Source organism: Filobasidium floriforme (assembly GCF_021052385.1).
Source record: "Filobasidium floriforme strain CBS 6241 chromosome Unknown HD553scaffold_27, whole genome shotgun sequence".
NCBI lineage: Eukaryota > Fungi > Basidiomycota > Tremellomycetes > Filobasidiales > Filobasidiaceae > Filobasidium > Filobasidium floriforme.
Window position 1 is genome coordinate 234,511 of NW_025763648.1, and position 17,273 is coordinate 251,783.

The window sequence follows — 17,273 nt, forward strand, 5'->3', positions numbered from 1 at the left end:
CGACGTTCCTGGCTCTCATCGTGTTTCGAAGCTACCCGCATCAGGAAGAACCTACCGCGAGTGCATTTTGTAAGTCTTACTACTGGACTTATCTAGTCGATTATCACAAGCGCCATTCTGGTGATTCCCAATTCATGGAGAATATCGTCTACTGGATCAATTAGTCTGATAACACCGCCGCGTGTTCTCGATAGGTGTCCGAAAATTGAGCGGAATTGGATCTAGGACAGTCTCGTTCGCCTTTTCATTCGAAGCTCAGATTTCTACAAGCCGCTCGACTTTCCCGAGCGTTTCGCGAAATGCTCTCATGAGATATGTCGCAACCGGAACACATCGACTGACGGCTATCGGCCAATTCCAAGGCCAAGCGGGACCGTTCTTTCTCTTGGGAACAATCGAATCATCACCTTGAATCCGAGATGAAATGGAGTACTAGCCCGTTCTAGTTCTCGGATTTCAGGTGGCTCGGGGCGAACGGTTCGCACGCCCTAGCGCCCCACCATCTCTGCTTCGATTGCTCTAGCCGTTGGCATGTGTACATGTATACGAGAAAGCACTCGAAGCGTCTGACCGCACTTCGAGAGCATTTCGAGCGCGGTCGACATGACTGGACATCGGCGTCTAGAACGATGGTGCTGACTCTCTTGCAAGATTCTGCCTCCCCTCCCCCACCCTATCCTCAGTGCTCCCGGATCAATAGATGAGATGAGTTGCCGATGTTCGATGTCCACAGTGCTGCGTTTCACCTTGTCCCGTAAACGTCGATGGCCGCCGATTACGAAGTGACTTACGGCATCGGAACGACCCGACGCCCAATGTTTATCGGATAAACCCCCGCACGCCCCCGCTCTCGTCCGAAACTGCTCGAGGAGATTATCCGTATAGGCGACGGCCCGGTCCCAACGACGAGCATCTTGACAATCTCCTCTTGCTCTCCTGCCCAGTCTGGGTGGTTGGTGGCATCGCTCTTGGCCCCCCCCCCCCCCATCCAGCCTATCTCTCTCTCTCTCTCGTCAGCTCGTCAACGATAAAGATGTGCTGTATTAAACATAAAGGCAATGTCAGCGAGCAACCCTTCACCGCGAGGCAAAGCGAATCGACCCACATCACGGGACATCAACACTCGAAATTTATCCTCCATCGTACCTATCGTATCTAGGACGATAAGATAACGAATACCACTTCAAGCCGCCCTCAAGGACGATCCCCAATAACAAGCATGTCTTCCGCCAAGAAGGACGACCGCTCGTATACGGGCGAGCACACGCACACGAGCGAGCCCGACTTTGGGACGGTCGAAGCGTACTCTCACGGAGATGAGATGGACAGGCAGAACAAGCGGCCGATGGAGTATGACGAAGGTGAGGGCGGGGATGGGTATTCTCCGGCGGCTGCCTATGGGGTCGAGAATGTCATGCCGAGGGTGAGTCGGCGATCGTCTTTTGCTTTCGATGATCTCTGGATAGTTGGTTGAACTGTTCATGCCTATCACCTCTATACCTGTCCCTCCATCACGTCGACACCTGCCTCCCCGCTCAAACTCACTCCTACTCGTTCCTATTGACTCCGACCAATCTACGTCCTGCCAAATCACATCGAAATATGCTACCCCGGCGCCTCTTCCACATTGCTCCCCAAACCTCGCCCGATCCTCTACTCGCAGACGAAATCCACGCTCAACCTCCTACTCATCTCGATCATCATCATGAGCGTTCCTTATGGCGTGGGGACTACCTTCTTTTACAGCCTGATCGTAAGCTTTGCAATGGGTGGACAAGAAAAAGCGAACTCGCTGACGATAGCTTGTCTCAACTTGCTTTATCTTGAAATTCAACCCGAAATTGACTTTCCGCTCGATCTATCTCTTCCTACAAATTGTCGATTGCACTATACGATACTTGGTATTCGACCTCGACCACGACCACAACCCTGGAACTCAATTTGACCTTGACTCCAATAGCAAGGCGGACCTCTGACGGTCATCTGGTGCTGGTTCATCATGAGCTTCATCTCGTTGTGTATCGCGGCTTCTCTCGGAGAGATCGCCAGTCGGTACCCGACATCGGGGGGAGGTAAGCTGGATAGTCCATCGGCCCGGTCATTCGCTTGATGGTTTGCTGATCTTTGTCGCTCGACGTCTTTTCTTCTGGGCGCATGGAATCAGTGTATTACTGGAGTTATATGATGTCCACTCCGAAGTACAGGGCATTGACGAGTTATGTCGTTGGGTGGCTGTCACTCTGTGGTCAGTCATGGTCGTGAAAGAATGCGGTTACATTGGTCGATGCGATGTACTGATCACGTCTTGGTCGCTCGATCGCTCTACTGCAGGAAACATCATTGTCACGCTCACAGCCAATTTTGGGTAAGCCTGATTTGCGACTTGGGAGGCCCAATCGAAATTTCCGATGCTCATGCTCCTGATCGCTATTGCCATGACAATCAGTACCACCCAACTCATCCTCGCCTCCGTCAACCTATACTATCCAGACTACCTTCCTAAACCCTGGCACACCGTTTTAACCAGCTGGGGCCTGATCATCGTCGTGGGGACGATAGCCATCCTCGGTCAAAAGGCCTTGCCCAAGGTCGACGGGTTCATGATCGTCTGGATTACCGCTGGGGTCTTGGCTACCGCCATCACTCTGCCCGTCAAGGCGGCCTCGGGGACGAGGAGCGCCGCCGAGGTGTTTACGTGAATCGGAGTGCGGTGTCTGTCTCGAAAGACACGGCTAATTTGGCTTTCTTTGGCGTACAGGATTTGGCAAGATCAAGGCGCAGGCTGGCCTCGGGGATGGGTGAGAGACACCTTTCAGCTAATCTATCGGCGACAACTTGAGTCCGCCCGCTAACGAATTAAATCCCACTTCTTCTATCTATTCCGTAGAGCTTCGTAATGGCTCTAATCCAAGGAGCTTACTGTTTCTCCCCGATCGGCATGCTGGCGAGCATGGCCGACGAGATGAAGACGCCCGAGACTAGCGTACCCATTGCCATGTGAGTGTACCTTCTGGTGACGATGGTCTTGTCATTCGATAACTGAATCTTTGGAGAATCTGCAATCATCAGGGTCGGAGGTGTGGCTGTCAAGTAGGTCAGAGGCGTTCTGGCCTAGAGGAGCTCGTGGACTGACCTTTACGCTTGATTCTGCGTGCAGCTCGATCTTCGGGATCGTCTTTCTCTTGCCCATCTTATTTACGGCTGGAGACATCGGAGCGGCTCTTCTGAGTGAGTCGGTTCAGCCGCCCATCGATGCACCGAAAGCGCGGCTTACGGTATCACGCCTGACAGGTCCGACCGGTCAACCTTTACCCGCGCTATACCTGCAAGCGACTGGCGGTAATGCCGCTGCGTTTGGGCTCTTCTTCATCGTGCTCCTCAATGGGGTCGCATGTGGTTTAGCGTGCAGTCAAGTGTCGTCGAGGTGTACCTGGGCGTAAGTTCATCTGCGCCAGGCCTACAATCTACCCAATTTCTACCGAGCTCACTTTTACCACCTCAATCGCGCAGTTTTGCTCGTGACGGTGCTATTCCGGGATCCAAATACCTTGCAAGGGTATCTCAACGCCATCAGATGCCCGTCAACGCCTTCTTGCTCTGTGTGGTCGTCCAAGTCTTGCTGAGTTGCTTGTACTTCGGATCAAGCGCGGCGTTCAACGCCTTCATTTCGGGTAAGTACCGCTTTTCAACTCGACGGCGTGGAGACGATTGTTCTGACCTGCAGCTTGGTTGACACAGTGGCCGTCATCTGCCTGGGGACATCCTACGTCATCCCAGTGATCATCAGCGTAGCCCGTGGACGGGATAGGTTGGTCGGAGCCAAATTCTACCTTGGCCGACGATTCGGCATGTTCTGCAACGTGTATGTCGGCCTGGACGAGGTTTAGCCTCCGGTTTCGTCTATCGGAGATGAGCTGATATGCTTTTCGCTGTCGGTTCTAGGATCACGATCGCCTGGTATGTCTTCGCTATTCCGCTGTTGAGCTTCCCTACGACTATCCCGGTCCTGGCAAATACCATGAACTGTAAGCGAGTTCGATCACCGCAGATGCCCCTCTATACGCTAAGCCCTTCTCATCTGCATGATTCGACAGATGCTGCGGCGGTGTATATCGGGTTCGCAGTGCTGGCGATCGTATGGTATCTCACCTGGGGCAAATCTCACTTCCGTGGACCGCCCGAATTAGCTCAGATCATGTGATAGTTCGAAAGGCGTATCCCGCCGACGCTCGGCCTCGATTGCCACTATCTACATAGGATATTATTACATTATCATAAGAATGCAATTACAGGAAAGGACATAGATAGAACTTCTTGTACAGACGGTTGAGATGCTGAAGGTTTAGATTGGCGTCTGGAGAGAGATTCCTATACAATAGATTTACACGTAGACGGAACACTTCGTTAGCGATTTGATAGGCATGCGTTCACGTTCCGTCCGAGCGCAGACGTACCTGTAGTCTATCAGGAGCGCCCCTACCATTTGATACCACCTCTCAGACTGCTGATCTTCGCACACAACTCTGGAATGGTGAATCATCCAAGGTGGTAACTCCCTGTACAGAGAGGTCCGTGCCCAGACGGAACACTTCGTTAGCGACCTGCTGAGCGCGATCCGTTCGGCGGCGGACGTACCTGTAGTAGGCGTCCAAAACGATCGGCAAGCGCATATGCTGCCTACCGAATAGAGCGAAGATTTCGAGAAGATACTTCTGGGACTGGAAGATGAGAGATGAGATATCAGCACGGAAAGCTTGTCTATAAGTCAGTCCACACTTACAGTAGCGGGGTGTCGAATTTGCCACAGCACGAAGTCAAGGCAAACGGTGGTCGTTGTGATTTGAGAAAATCCAAGGTCCTCGAGTATCTGTGCTTTTTTGCGCTTGTCGGGTGTTCCTCTCGCCTGCATCTTGAGGATCTTATGTACCCGCACAACGAAACGGGTAAGATTTTCCTGCAAGCTGGCATGAGGGATAGCACCCAGATCTCCAAGCTCCCTTCGGATATCGTCCGAGCTGACTCGGTCCCAGTGGCCACCTGCTTGTCTTCTTCGCTTTCTGTCAAAGATCTGAAAAGCAGCTGTTATCGATAACGGTACCTCTGCCAATTGATTCGCCGCGAGGACGAGAGCGTCGTCGAAGCGATCAACACTGTCTTACCTCAAAGACTAGCTTTTCAAGAATGTCACCAAAGAACTTGCCAATACAGGAGTAGTGGGTGGACCACAGAGCAACTGCATATCTGTAGTTGTTTTGTGTCACCCTGATTTGACTGGCAAGCAGATGGGTGATAGATAAATGGTAAAAGGCCTGATCAAACAGATCGTGAGCATTCGTTTAGAGTTTTTCGCAAGGACATGGCAAACTGACCTCATTCGAGACGGCTTTGGAGGCGAAATGGGCAACGGATGCTCCGCTTGGCCAGTGGGACAGTAGGTCTATAGGCACGGCTATCAGATGTCGTTGGCGGAGGAGACGAAATCGTACCACACTTACTGAGCAGATGTAAGGAACTGATGATGTAGCTTTCATAGTTGACGACCGCATCTCCTGCAGTCTCTTTTGCCTTCTTCCTAGGATCTCGATCTACATCCATCCAAGGACCTCTTAAAGTTTCAACTTTGAGTGGAAGGGCGACGGTGCTGTCGACGTCGACAATATACCATCGACATTTCGAGTAATCCGATTGATATTTCGAGTAATCCGAGTGGTCGCTCGTGGTGCGAGACTTGCCCGAGTAGTCGCTCATGGTTTATGGCGAGATGGGGAGAGAATGGTTTATGACGGTATAGCGAGAAGCGAGTTAGCGAAAAGGCTTGTTGAGCCAGGATCGTCTCCGTCATAGGACATAGTCTAAACTAGTTGTGTACAATTCGACGTTCCGGAATGTTAGATCCGGCCCATTTCCACGAACTGTCTCGCTCGGCTCCGAGCTATTACGCCCGGCTTTGGGCACGATGACCGAGACTCTAGTTGATTGCGGAAGAAATCCTCTGTGCGGATTCAATGCAAGTTGGTTATATATACACGATAACAGAATATACCTACCGACACCGGGCTACTAGCTTACGGGCAGAGGAGACGTTGCTAAGCTAATGTAATCGCATGTCAGACCCTCGCCGGATGTTACTGTCGCCCGTTCGACTCCGGGACGCGTCATAAATAGATTATTGGAAGGCTTGGCTCTTGCCCCTCAGGAATACCACACATTATTTTTTGATTTTCATGAAGTAGCCTTTCGGATTGCTGCTTCCTTTTCCGTCTCTTTTTGGTGCTTTCCCTATAAATAGCTGTTTCTGAAGGTAGATGAGGCCTGTACCGTACCTTCCTATACAGTTACAGCCCTGCTGGGGTCCGCAATTAAGCGCTGGTGTTTGTGGCCATAGCTTCAATATTGCGCATGTTGTTGCGCGTGTAGAGATCGTCGAGACGCGGAAATCGACTCTGCAGGGCCGGGAAGTCGTACTACTTTGCGTATGATATGAGCAGACCCGTCTCGGTCTGCTGCTAGCGTTCATCCTGCATCTTGAATCACATCGTCGCACAAGGGAAATTATCTCGATCCTGCTCCTGCTTGCTCGGTAAATGCTCCGGTCCAACGCATCGGCATTCGAGTTGAATCATCAATGCCGCGCTTAAGCTTTGTGGCCGAAACCGCGCCTGTCCTTTCATGGTGTAGGATACAATTGGACAGCAGCAACGCGCTCGTTTGCGTATCGTCTGGAGATCAAGAGCAAGGAGAATCATGAAGTATTACCAATGCTCTAAACGTTCCAGCTATAGGTGTCGTGGACCTCGGCTGGTATCTGTTTCACCTAAGAAGGTCCGCGTTTCAGAGTTGTTCACACGCGGACATGATCACGTTGAAAATGTCCGCTGAATGTGATATTACCGGATCGGGCTTATCTCGTCGTATCAGACCGGCGATGAGCGAGGGGCAGGGGAGCAAGGAGGCGACCACCTCCCCCTGGGTACAAGTAGCCAACCCATCATCAACATCATATTAGCGACATCGATTTACACTCGCCTGACCCTTTTGACCTCTCAGATCGTCTCATTCTGAATACATCAAACATGAGGTCGTCCACCCTCATCGCCCTCTTGCCCCTTTTGGCGGCTACCCATGCCGCCGCACACCGCTCGCACGATCGTCACCATCAACACGGCGATGACGAGGCGAGCATCAACATCAATCACCACCACCATCAGCACGACGACACCAACAAGGCGGCATCTTCAAGGATCGCTCGCAAGTCGCTAGGCTTTGGACCGGTACACGAACATGCGAGGTTCGTTGTTCCTGAGCAGGATTCGACTTTGCACGAGCCCGAGGTCGGGTTCGATGGAAAGGCAGGCGTAAACGTAGCGAGGATTGCTAGGGACGTCGTTAGGTCTATCGAAGGGTTGGAGGGAGCTGTCGAGGGAGAGGACTATTTTGTCAGGGAGGACGTGAGTTCCGTTTGAACCAGGCTGAGGCGGCCTACAGCAGGCTAACGATACTCTTGACATGCCTGATCATTATCTGCCAAATCGGTACCGTCTCCCTTTATTTGCCCCGAACGCCGGGCTTCATCACTATCGCAATTAATCTTGCCACCTCTATCACAACACCACTCGGATATCTCACTGTCAATTCCTTCAATGCATCCGCCTTATCCACAACCGACTATCCTCATCACCACAACGATTACTCTTTACAGACCTACACCGACCTCCGTACTCTTGTCACTCACATCTACATCAGACAGCTCGTCAACGGGCTCGAAGTCATTGATGGAGACATCAATATCAACGTTGATGAGACTGGGAGGGTGATCAGCCTCGGGGACAGCGTGAGTTGCCGAGCCTGAAGTTCTCCATGTTTTTACAGGGTTCAAGCGGGCAAGGCTGATCGTTCTCGGTCTTCGTATCTCTGTTTGCTCCTTCTTTTCGCCTGGACTGTATCGCTTGTGTCTGTTATCGGACGGTTCCTCTAGTTCTCTCGAACTGCCTCGAACACCAAGGCGCAAGACGCGTTCTTTGCCTATATCGACAAGTTTACCCCTCGTACCGACTCGAATGCTCGAGAATGTATAGATATCAATACCAAGGTCGAAGTCGTCAGTGCCTACTTGGACAAGCTCCGAGCCGGGATCTCCAAGGTCCGAGAGATCGAGCAAGGTCGAGCTGGCAAGGAGGACGAGGCTGGACCTGGAGGGATCAGGGAGATCGTTCGGGGAGCTATCGGAATCGTCAAGGATTATCTCCTCGGTCCCACTTCTTCCTCCGTGAACAAGAACGACCACTCCGAGATTGAAGCCCAGATCAAGGAGATCATGCTCGAACTCGAAGAGCATACCTTGAACCCGACCGCGCTCTTTAATCGGCTGGATCTCGTCGAGGCGCATTTGGAACGGTTGCATGATCATGCCGCCGTCGTCTGCACCGAGGGGGTCAAGAAGAAGATCATCGTAATGCCTTACGAAGAAATTGAGGGTAAAGAGGATGAGGTAATAGAGGTAGAAAACGGGCACAGTCCTATCGACGCCGTCCTCGCGCTTTTGCAACACTTTGCCGACCGAACGGGCAGTCTCCCTACGGAACAAGCGATGCGAAATTCGATTACGCTCGAAGAAGAGGAGTCTCCCGCCTTTTTCGCTCCGATCCCCAACGGCCAAGGCGGACCGAGCTTCATTGTCAAGGGTCTTCCTTCTGCAGATGAAGGCGGTGTCGCGAGTCCCCCAAGCGTGAGGTTGGGATATCATCAGACTTCTGAGGGCGGGTTGGAGCTGGTCTGGAGGTGTGTAGTCGAAATGAAGGAGAATTGGTACGAGGCTAGCGTCGGGACCAACGATCTGAAGGTCGTTGCCGTTGTCGATTGGGGTGAGTCTCGATTCTGTGGGACGATCAGAGGTGGATGTCGAGCTGATGCGATATGGCACCCAGCTTCGGACGCCCCGCCTTCGGCCAAGAGGAACAAGAAGGGGGACAAGCAGAAGCCTTTACCGATTCCTCACAAGCAGGGCAAGCCTTACACGTATACGTGAGTTTGCAAGTTTTCTTTTCGCTTCATCAGCATGGCGCTTTTGTTGACCGCCGCTCGCCCTCTTCTATCAGCGTCTTTCCGTTCGGCGTCAATGACCCATCCGTAGGCAACCTCTCTTCGGAGCATGCCCCTTGGGACCTGGTCGCCTCGCCGGCCGGATGGCACGCCATTCCCGACTCGAGCAACTCATACGCTCGGCAATCGATCCCGGGTATGAAGACGGGATTGAAAGGACCTTGGGTCGAGGGCTACGAGCCTGTCGAGGGGGAGATGACTGGTCGGTACAGGAACGGAACGTGGAGCTCGTTCGCTACCACTATGGGGAACAATGTCTTTGCTCAGGAGTACGTTTGTGTAGTGGCCGTAAACGCAATTATATTCTCGCACGACTGACGCTCCTCATCCTTATAGGGACTGGGAGGGTCAGAACTCGTGGTTGCATAATGGCCGACCTGTCAATTCGTCCTACATCTTCGATTACGAGTATGGCGAGCCTGACGGTCTCCGACCCAAGGAATACATGTGAGCTCAATCCGGTCGAATCAAACCTTCGAAGACCAAACAGCTGATCTGTCGACGTATTCATTCTTGTAGCGATCTCGCGGTAACTCAATTGTTCTACACGAGCAACATGTACCACGACCTGCTGTACCGTCTCGGATTCGACGAGGCGAGCGGTAACTTCCAGATGGACAACTTTGGCAAGGGTGGATTGGGCGGAGACGCTGTCATCTGTCAAGCGCAGGATGGGTCCGGGACCGATAACGCTAGTGAGTTTTGCGTCGCTGTGATGGGATATCCCTTTGATCCGGGCTGACTTGGATTGAACCCAGACTTCATGACCCCGCCTGACGGCTCTCAACCTCGGATGAGGATGTATGTTTGGGACACTGCTACGGTGAGTTCATGGCGTATCAAACGTGATGGAGCTCCACGGCTGACCTCAAGTCACAACATAGCCCTTCCGAGACGGCGACCTCGAGGCCGGTATTGTGATTCACGAGTACAGTCACGGGTTATCGACCCGATTGACCGGTGGACCCGCCAACAGTGGTTGTCTCGGATACGGCGAGGCCGGTGGAATGGGAGAAGGTTAGCTAAAGCGATTGCGATAAAATCGTCGGGAGATCGTGATGTGCTGATTCCTGTCGTCCTTGTCTGTCTAGGTTGGGGTGACGCTTTCGCCACGCTCATCCGTCAGACTACCGAGTATGGTACCCACGAAGAGGAGTACGGCATGGGCGCCTGGGCTGCCAACCGAAAGTCTGGTATCCGCAACTATGTCTATTCGGCCAACATGACCTCGAACCCGTCCACCTTCAAGACGCTCGACAAGCCGGGTTACTGGGTGAGTTGCGCGAGCGTGACTGAGACCATTCGCAACCGTTAGCTGAGCACAACACTACATCTCACAGGGAGTCCACGCTATCGGAGAAGTCTGGGCGGAGATCCTGTTTGTCGTCGAGCAACGATTGATCGCCAAGCACGGGTTCTCCAAGACGCTCTTCCCTCCCGTCAACACTACCGAGCCCAACGACTACTACCTCCCCATCAACTCAACCTTGACCTCGTTTGCTGGCCGTCCCTCAACTCGACCCCGCCTGGTCCCTAAGCACGGCAACACTTTGCTCGCCCATCTCTTGGTCGAAGGAATGAAGCTTCAACCTTGTCGACCCAGCTTTGCTGCGGCCAGAGACGCCATTATCCAGGCCGACTTGATCCTCACCGGAGGCAACAATACGTGTGACATCTGGAAGGGATTCGCCGAGCGAGGGCTCGGTCCCGAGGCCAAGACGTTGGGTCAGTTACCTTGGGGAGGCGGAGTCAGGTCCGAGGACTACAGCGTTCCCAAGGTCTGCGGCAGCAAGTCCAAGGACGATTAGTTCCACATGATGGCGAGCTGAGGGAGGGCCGGATGTTAATTTCGTCCCACCAGTTTTGGTGGGACGAAATTAACATCCGGCCAAGCCGCAAAGCCTAGCCTGATTTCTTTCATTTCTGTCAAGCTCGACATCCATCGAATCGCTCGTGCCTTGTTGTACCATGTAGCTGTAGTGTGCCGCAGTCTCGATTCACCGTTTTCCGACTATTACATCTCATACCAATACTCGTCCCCGTCGATCGTGAGTGAACGACTTGGTCGTTTGACACCGAGATGCAAGAAATGCCACGTCATCGGAAAGGTTTGACGCGCTTGCTTATCGACAAATCAACAAATCTGACGTCATCACCGACCTCTTCCATCTCCTTTCTCGATTGACCTGATCTCGTCGCTGCAACCTCGGGTCCCCGTATCTCACTTCCTTTAGCATCAAAGGCCTAGTAAGAGGCACTCACATTCCTAACAAATGACCTCACCCTCTACTCTCCGGTATGGCGGCTCTAGTGGCAGCAGCCCTCGACCTCGCAAAGTCCGCCGTGGATTATCAGCCGCATCACCGAGAAAGACCGCGACTAGGTCGGTCTGGGTAGAAGAGCAGGATGTGGAAGACGATGAGATGGAAGGTAGCTTCATAGGCTCGCAGGCAAAGATTAGTAGACAAGGTAAGCGACGGATCGTGTTTTTATCACTTGGCAGATCGACTGATTCGCATTCTTAGTAGCTAGCCCATCGAGAAAGGCTGTCCGAGCGCTTCCACCGAAGACCAATACAGCACCTCGCCAGAGACGTCCTGCACTAGCCGATACCCTTTCCTTCCTACTTGTACCTCTCGACCTCTTGAATCGGATTCTATCGACCCTCTTGTCGCCCATCTTGGCGCATGTCGTTAACTCGGTCGTCCTCTTCGGGCTTGGCTTCCTGGCTCTCTACTTTCTTCTACCTTTTCTCATCTCCCGGTTAAAGTCGGGCTTCTTTGGGTCACTTCATGTGCTCTGGAACTTGGCACGAGGGAACGGGACCGGCTTGAGCTGGTCTTCCTTGAGATCGCCGTCCTTGGACCTGCTTCGGGGTGGATTGCCGAGCGTCTGCGGGAGCATCTATCTACCCTTTATCTGCTCGAAGAGGAAGAGTGAGAACGGGTACGATGTGGGCAAGGTGGCTCGAGCTCTACATAAAGAAGGTGAGTCGATCTTTCTAAACCCCTTCCTTTCGGGGTTTTCAAGGTCGAGGATGAGGCTGAAGTGTCGGGAAAACGCCGCAGCCCAAAACGCTCAAAATATCTTCGAATCGGTCATCAGTCTCGGTACAGGAGGCGTCGAGAATGGGCTCTATCACACCAAGTAAATGAAGATGCTTGACGTTTCTCATTTTTTAGCTGAATGGCTGACGTTATGACGACCACCCCGACAGGATGTGGGAATTGGCGTCGGCGATCAAGATCGGATCTCACTTGCCTGACAAGGATAAAGTGGGAAGCGAGTTGATGGCGCTGGGTGACATGAGTCGAGACCTATCCGACGAGATTTCGTATGTACCTCTCAGGTCGCTTATTCGTAGCCGGAAGAAAACGTCTAACAACCCTCTTTCTGGTACACGCTTTCTCTCTCTGCGCAATTAGCTCCCTGTATGCCCAAACGAACAACGCCTTTTCCTGGATCGCCAACGACTTTGACCGACTCAATCGCCTCCTGCTCACCTCGGATCCTAAACCTACGCCGAAGCAACTCGAAGCGATGATTCACAAGGTCATGCTGAGGACGCAAGAAAAGTTTGACACGCTCTACCTGGCTACGGAGAAGGCCTTGCCCGCGGCTGACCGGGCGAGCACGATCGGTGGAGGATTGATGCACGAGATGATGGGGGAAGCTCATCGACTAGGCTGGGAAGTCAGGGAGGCGCCCCGCTGGAAGGACTGGGTGGACGTGGCGAAAGAGGCCGCGGTCGGGATCAAGGAACCGTCGAAACGTGAGATGCTCAAGACCGACCTAGCCCTCAGTCAGATGACGGTCGACAATCTCAAAGACATTCGGAGCGGGTTGGAGAATACGCTGAGGTTGTTGCGATTGCATCGAACGCACGTCGGCTCGTTTTCCTCTTCCATGATGGGGTTCCACCTCGGCTCGGGAGGCTTTGGAGGGGACGATGGCGAGGACGACGAATTTGGGTTGGGGGCCGAAGCGGAGCTCGAGGTGCTCAGCAAGGTCATCGATCAGATGAAGATGGCCGTGCAGCAGGGACGTCAACCGAATCGAGATCGAGAGCAGCAGCATCAGCACATATCGGATTCGAGCTCCGATGCATGATAGTGGTTCGTCAAAGATAGCTCAAAACATGGTTGTATATATCTTGAAACATATGAAGACCTCGAGAAACGATACCCGTACAGCGAAAAGGCTCGAAGGAGAAAACGCAGACGAACGAAACCTGGAACGGGCGCGTGGTAGCGAAACTCGACAACAAGGTAAAAAGCACGAGATGGGCGTGCTGGACTAAACACGAGGCCTGGTGACCTCTCTGGTAGTCTGACGGTAGTGGTAGTACCCATCACCCTGACCCTCTCCAACATCGGCTGGCCAACCGATCGCCTGCATGCTACCAAAAGAAAAGAAGAAAGGAAAGGAACAATGCTGTAAGTAAATCGCAGACCCGAATACGAAGCGAGCATGGACTTGGAACTTACACGCCGACCAAGATCCACGCGGCAAGTCCCATCCAGATGGCAGGTCTGGAAGAGATCAATTTCGTGGAGGTAAGCTTGACGGTTCTATATTACCGAGGATGCTCGAGCACGACATACCCCAAGGTGGCATTGACGTCCGGATCCGATAGGTTGAAACTTCGCTGAGCGATCGACCATCCCAAGATGCTCATGGGCCAGATGAGGAAGACGATGAGCGTGAGGATTTGCTGATAATATAGAAACCGAGATTTAGTGGGATCGTCAGCTTCGACTTGAAACGAACATGATGTTAGAGCTCACCGAAGAATAGGTGAAAAAGGTGTTATTGGCTACGGCGTGTAGGGCGGCACTGTCGTGGACCCAGAGTAACGGGATGATAGAGATGAGGGCGAAAAGGGCGAATGCAGTGGCTACAGAAAGAATGGATCAAAGGCAGGCATGACAGTAAGATGGGGTCAGCGAATATCGATGTAGATCATCTATTCGACTCCAGGCTTACCGATACCCCACAGAATCATCGCATTCGTAAGCGGGTTCAGCACTTGTAACCCGTATTCGTAACCCAAGACATCCTCCGATCGAAAACCGGGAGAGTTGTATCCAAAGGCACCAAAATTGACCACACCCGCCCGTAAAAAGTATATGGTCGTGATGAACGGTGACGAAAAGGTGATCAAGATACTAAGAGCGAGCGAGAAGAATATCAGATACGAAATCCACGAGCCCACCTGAACCAAGACGAGATCAGATTTACAGCAAAATGAAGATGGTAAACACCGTGAGGAAGAGGAGGAGAACGTGAGGTCCGTATTGCAGTCGTTTGTTGATCGCTTTGATTCCGGGCATGATGGAAACTGGGTGTTTGTTGACTTGGTAGATGGCGATGTTTGCTGGAGGAATGATTGTCCGGCGGGATTCCACATCCTGCCTGTGATCTTGGCTGGCAGTATATATACCGAAACTCGGGCCGACACGCTTTTCAATATTCCAGCCATCGAGTAAAGGTAGAGAGAGCAAGAGAGGATAGTGTGCGTGTTGTTGTGAGTCCTTTGGATCTTTTGATCTTTGCTTCGGAGAAACAACCACGCGGAAAAGGGAACAAAAGGAATTGATCGTTTCGATCATTGATCGACCTGAAACACGCGCGTAGAGTGTCGATCAACCACTTCGCAACCTCTTGAAACGTCAGCACATCGTCATACTGCTGACGAAAGCGTCGCCTCGTTGATGATGATCTAAGGTATCGCATGTGATGAGGTTCTCTCGGAAGGGTATTTGGCGCTGTTTCGTTTTCCATTCTTGCACGTCTTCAGATGCAGTGTTTGCCATCCCTGTTACGTTCCCTCACGCCATAATAATCTCCTGTCTCTCACGACCCACCCGACAACTGACATTCTTTTACTGAATCGACATTGCCAGGACTTCTTCGTTGGTCAGATTAGGATGCAATAAGGTTCTCCTGATGTCGATCGGACCTGGGACTTGTCGACGTAACTGCTGTGGTTTGCTGTATGATTGGTGGAAGCTTCTCTGTAAGCGCGACGACCAAGTTGGGCGTGTACGGTCGTGTCTATAGCAACGGCGTGATCGATTATCCGTTCAACTTGTCGCCAAATAATGCCACACAGGCGATTCCGACTATGCATATGGACCAACACTTCGTCGTTGTGGGCGAGGGCGATCTGAAAGTTTGGCCTGTTCCCTTATGGGAAGGGGAATCAAGTGGCCTGTTCCCTTATGGGGAGGGGTCCAAAACGAACTTGAACGATCTGTTCCTCCAACACCTCGTCGTCGTGTCCCGCGAAGGAGGGCGATCTAAAGTTTGGCCTGTTCCCTTATGGGGAGGGGAATCAAGTGGCCTGTTCCCTTATGGGGAGGGGTCCAGAACGAACTTGAACGATCTGTTCCTTACTGAGCGGGAGGGGTCTCATCTTTGATCACTCGCGGTTCGGGACCGGGACATAACTATGTAAGCTCAGCTCTCCGCCGACTGTTCCTGATGTCGGTATTGAAAACGTTACTAACAACCGCAAAGATATTTCCTCATGAATCGCTTTCCGTCTCGATCTGTAGTCGAGGCGTCGAAGAGCGAAATTACGTCGAACTCCCCTATCTTGAAGTATCTCAAAGAAAACGAAGACACCTCCGGCGGGTCTGTCATCGAAACAAGCCGAGCCGGAATCAGTTCAGCGCTGTCTTCCAGAATGGGAGTCTCTATCGCTTCCATATTGGCAACGGAGAGAAAGGTCGCCGGACCTTGGCACGTATCCTCTGTGACGGACGCAGGTTAGGCTTCACGCGCCCGCTGTCATCGCAACATCGTTGAACGTCGGCAACCATTCGATGTCGGTACCCAAGCTTCTCTTCTTGCGCGGACAATTCGGGACAAGGATCAAGCTCGGTACTGGCGCTTGACAGGGCGCTGGGCATTTTGGGCTCAGATCGGGAGGTCAAAAGCGAGAGAGCTCGGTCGTTCAAGGTTAAGAGAAAGGCGAAGAGGAGAAATCGATCAATGATCTGGACAAACATATAAAAGCCGATCTTATCTGGAGGACGCAGATACTGTCATAAAGTCATGAGCAGGACCGTACAAGAGACATCATCAACTGCAATCGGAAACCCGCTCAGAGTAGACCTATACGAGCCCTGCCACGATGGACGAGGAGTTCTCGCAGGGTGCCGTCGCCCTTTCCCTCGAGGAGATCGGGCTACGTGTGACATCACCGTATCAGTCGGGGGACTATTGGTTCTTGCCAAGGGCTCTCATCATGAGGGTTTCCGGTCGCTGGTCGTGCAACTACAACTGTGATACAACCTTTGAATCAAACGAAAGATCAGCTTCATCTCGTGCATCACGGACCGGTACAAGATTCGGTAGAACGTACAAAGTTCGGTGCCCCAAGTAACGGTGCTGTGGTACAACCTTTAAACCAGTCGGGCTGTCATCAGCAAGGTGTACGATGCAAGGAGCAGCACGATAAACCCACAAGATGCGGTCCATGAACAAGAGGCTCTAGTACAACAACGCTTGAAGTGGAATTGCGTCAGGCAGCATCGACTACGGATCGAGCAGAGCGAACGACTCACCGCTCGACATCGCCTTCATATGGTCCTTCATATGGTCCTCCATCCGGTCCCGGGCTGGTCGTTCCCATCGTCAAGTCGGGGAACGAACGATACGGTCTAATCTTGTGGAATCGACGTACCGGTTGCCCAACGATTTGTTCGCTCGTGGTACTGCCACTCGGTGTCTGGTCTGGGGAGGGTGCAACGAGACAGTCCGGCCCTACCCCCTCCGTGGGTCGGTTAGGTCTAAAGGAGGCGAAGCATAACGACGACGAGTCAGAGAATCGCCCCCTGCTTTGAACGTCGAGCAGAGGAAAAGGGGAACTCACCTTGAAGCAGCGAAGTCCATGCTTATGATACTTGCCAGGGTCGCGACACATTGAGCCCGGGTACCTCGCCGTAGCCGCCGTGTCGCCTGCTCCTGGTGCCTACGATCAAGGGGACCAGCCGTTGTCGGGAACGGGCCAGAAGCGGCGAGGGGACGACCTATCTAATGCCCGGCAAGCTCAGAGGACCTTCACTTTAAGCCCTCTCCCATGTACGTGGATGCCTTTAAACCCACGGCCAAGGGAGCCGGAGGATGATCCAACGAGTGCAAGGCCAGGGAATATCAGCTCTCGT

The 17,273-nt window shown here is 52.6% G+C and overlaps 5 protein-coding genes across 5 annotated transcripts; 3 read left to right on the plus strand and 2 right to left on the minus strand.

Annotated features, from left to right (window-relative positions):
- Positions 1–981: 981 nt before the first annotated feature.
- HD553DRAFT_319453 (amino acid transporter) lies at positions 982–4,419 on the plus strand. Its single transcript, XM_046181024.1, has 15 exons — positions 982–1,423; positions 1,664–1,753; positions 1,961–2,072; positions 2,165–2,245; positions 2,332–2,365; positions 2,447–2,695; positions 2,759–2,798; positions 2,888–2,997; positions 3,070–3,090; positions 3,158–3,228; positions 3,292–3,436; positions 3,511–3,671; positions 3,739–3,862; positions 3,943–4,025; positions 4,095–4,419. The coding sequence occupies exons 1-15, from the start codon at positions 1,220–1,222 to the stop codon at positions 4,199–4,201; spliced, it is 1,632 nt and encodes a 543-aa protein (XP_046033005.1). The 5' UTR covers positions 982–1,219; the 3' UTR covers positions 4,202–4,419.
- On the minus strand, positions 3,841–5,748 carry HD553DRAFT_352958 (uncharacterized protein; the record flags this gene model as incomplete). The annotated part of the gene is made up of 7 exons (XM_046183733.1): positions 3,841–4,368; positions 4,455–4,556; positions 4,636–4,718; positions 4,781–5,068; positions 5,160–5,309; positions 5,370–5,437; positions 5,496–5,748. 7 exons carry the CDS (start codon positions 5,746–5,748, stop codon positions 4,287–4,289), a joined length of 1,026 nt encoding a protein of 341 aa, XP_046033006.1. The 3' UTR covers positions 3,841–4,286.
- A 1,246-nt stretch (positions 5,749–6,994) lies between these two features.
- Positions 6,995–10,973, plus strand: HD553DRAFT_319457 (putative extracellular elastinolytic metallo proteinase precursor). The gene is made up of 11 exons (XM_046181025.1): positions 6,995–7,448; positions 7,700–7,831; positions 7,976–8,861; positions 8,925–9,021; positions 9,096–9,368; positions 9,436–9,546; positions 9,619–9,794; positions 9,858–9,922; positions 9,984–10,116; positions 10,191–10,372; positions 10,440–10,973. The coding sequence occupies exons 1-11, from the start codon at positions 7,074–7,076 to the stop codon at positions 10,905–10,907; spliced, it is 2,898 nt and encodes a 965-aa protein (XP_046033007.1). The 5' UTR covers positions 6,995–7,073; the 3' UTR covers positions 10,908–10,973.
- A 360-nt stretch (positions 10,974–11,333) lies between these two features.
- On the plus strand, positions 11,334–13,257 carry HD553DRAFT_143249 (uncharacterized protein). The gene is made up of 5 exons (XM_046176681.1): positions 11,334–11,568; positions 11,625–12,086; positions 12,168–12,246; positions 12,317–12,433; positions 12,525–13,257. The coding sequence occupies exons 1-5, from the start codon at positions 11,373–11,375 to the stop codon at positions 13,207–13,209; spliced, it is 1,539 nt and encodes a 512-aa protein (XP_046033008.1). The 5' UTR covers positions 11,334–11,372; the 3' UTR covers positions 13,210–13,257.
- Positions 13,258–13,395: 138 nt separating this feature from the next.
- Positions 13,396–14,471, minus strand: HD553DRAFT_363926 (uncharacterized protein; the record flags this gene model as incomplete). Its single annotated transcript, XM_046184039.1, has 6 exons — positions 14,341–14,471; positions 14,086–14,267; positions 13,887–13,996; positions 13,704–13,813; positions 13,587–13,631; positions 13,396–13,498 (listed from the first exon to the last, which is right to left on the minus strand). The coding sequence occupies exons 1-6, from the start codon at positions 14,430–14,432 to the stop codon at positions 13,396–13,398; spliced, it is 642 nt and encodes a 213-aa protein (XP_046033009.1). The 5' UTR covers positions 14,433–14,471.
- Positions 14,472–17,273: the final 2,802 nt, after the last annotated feature.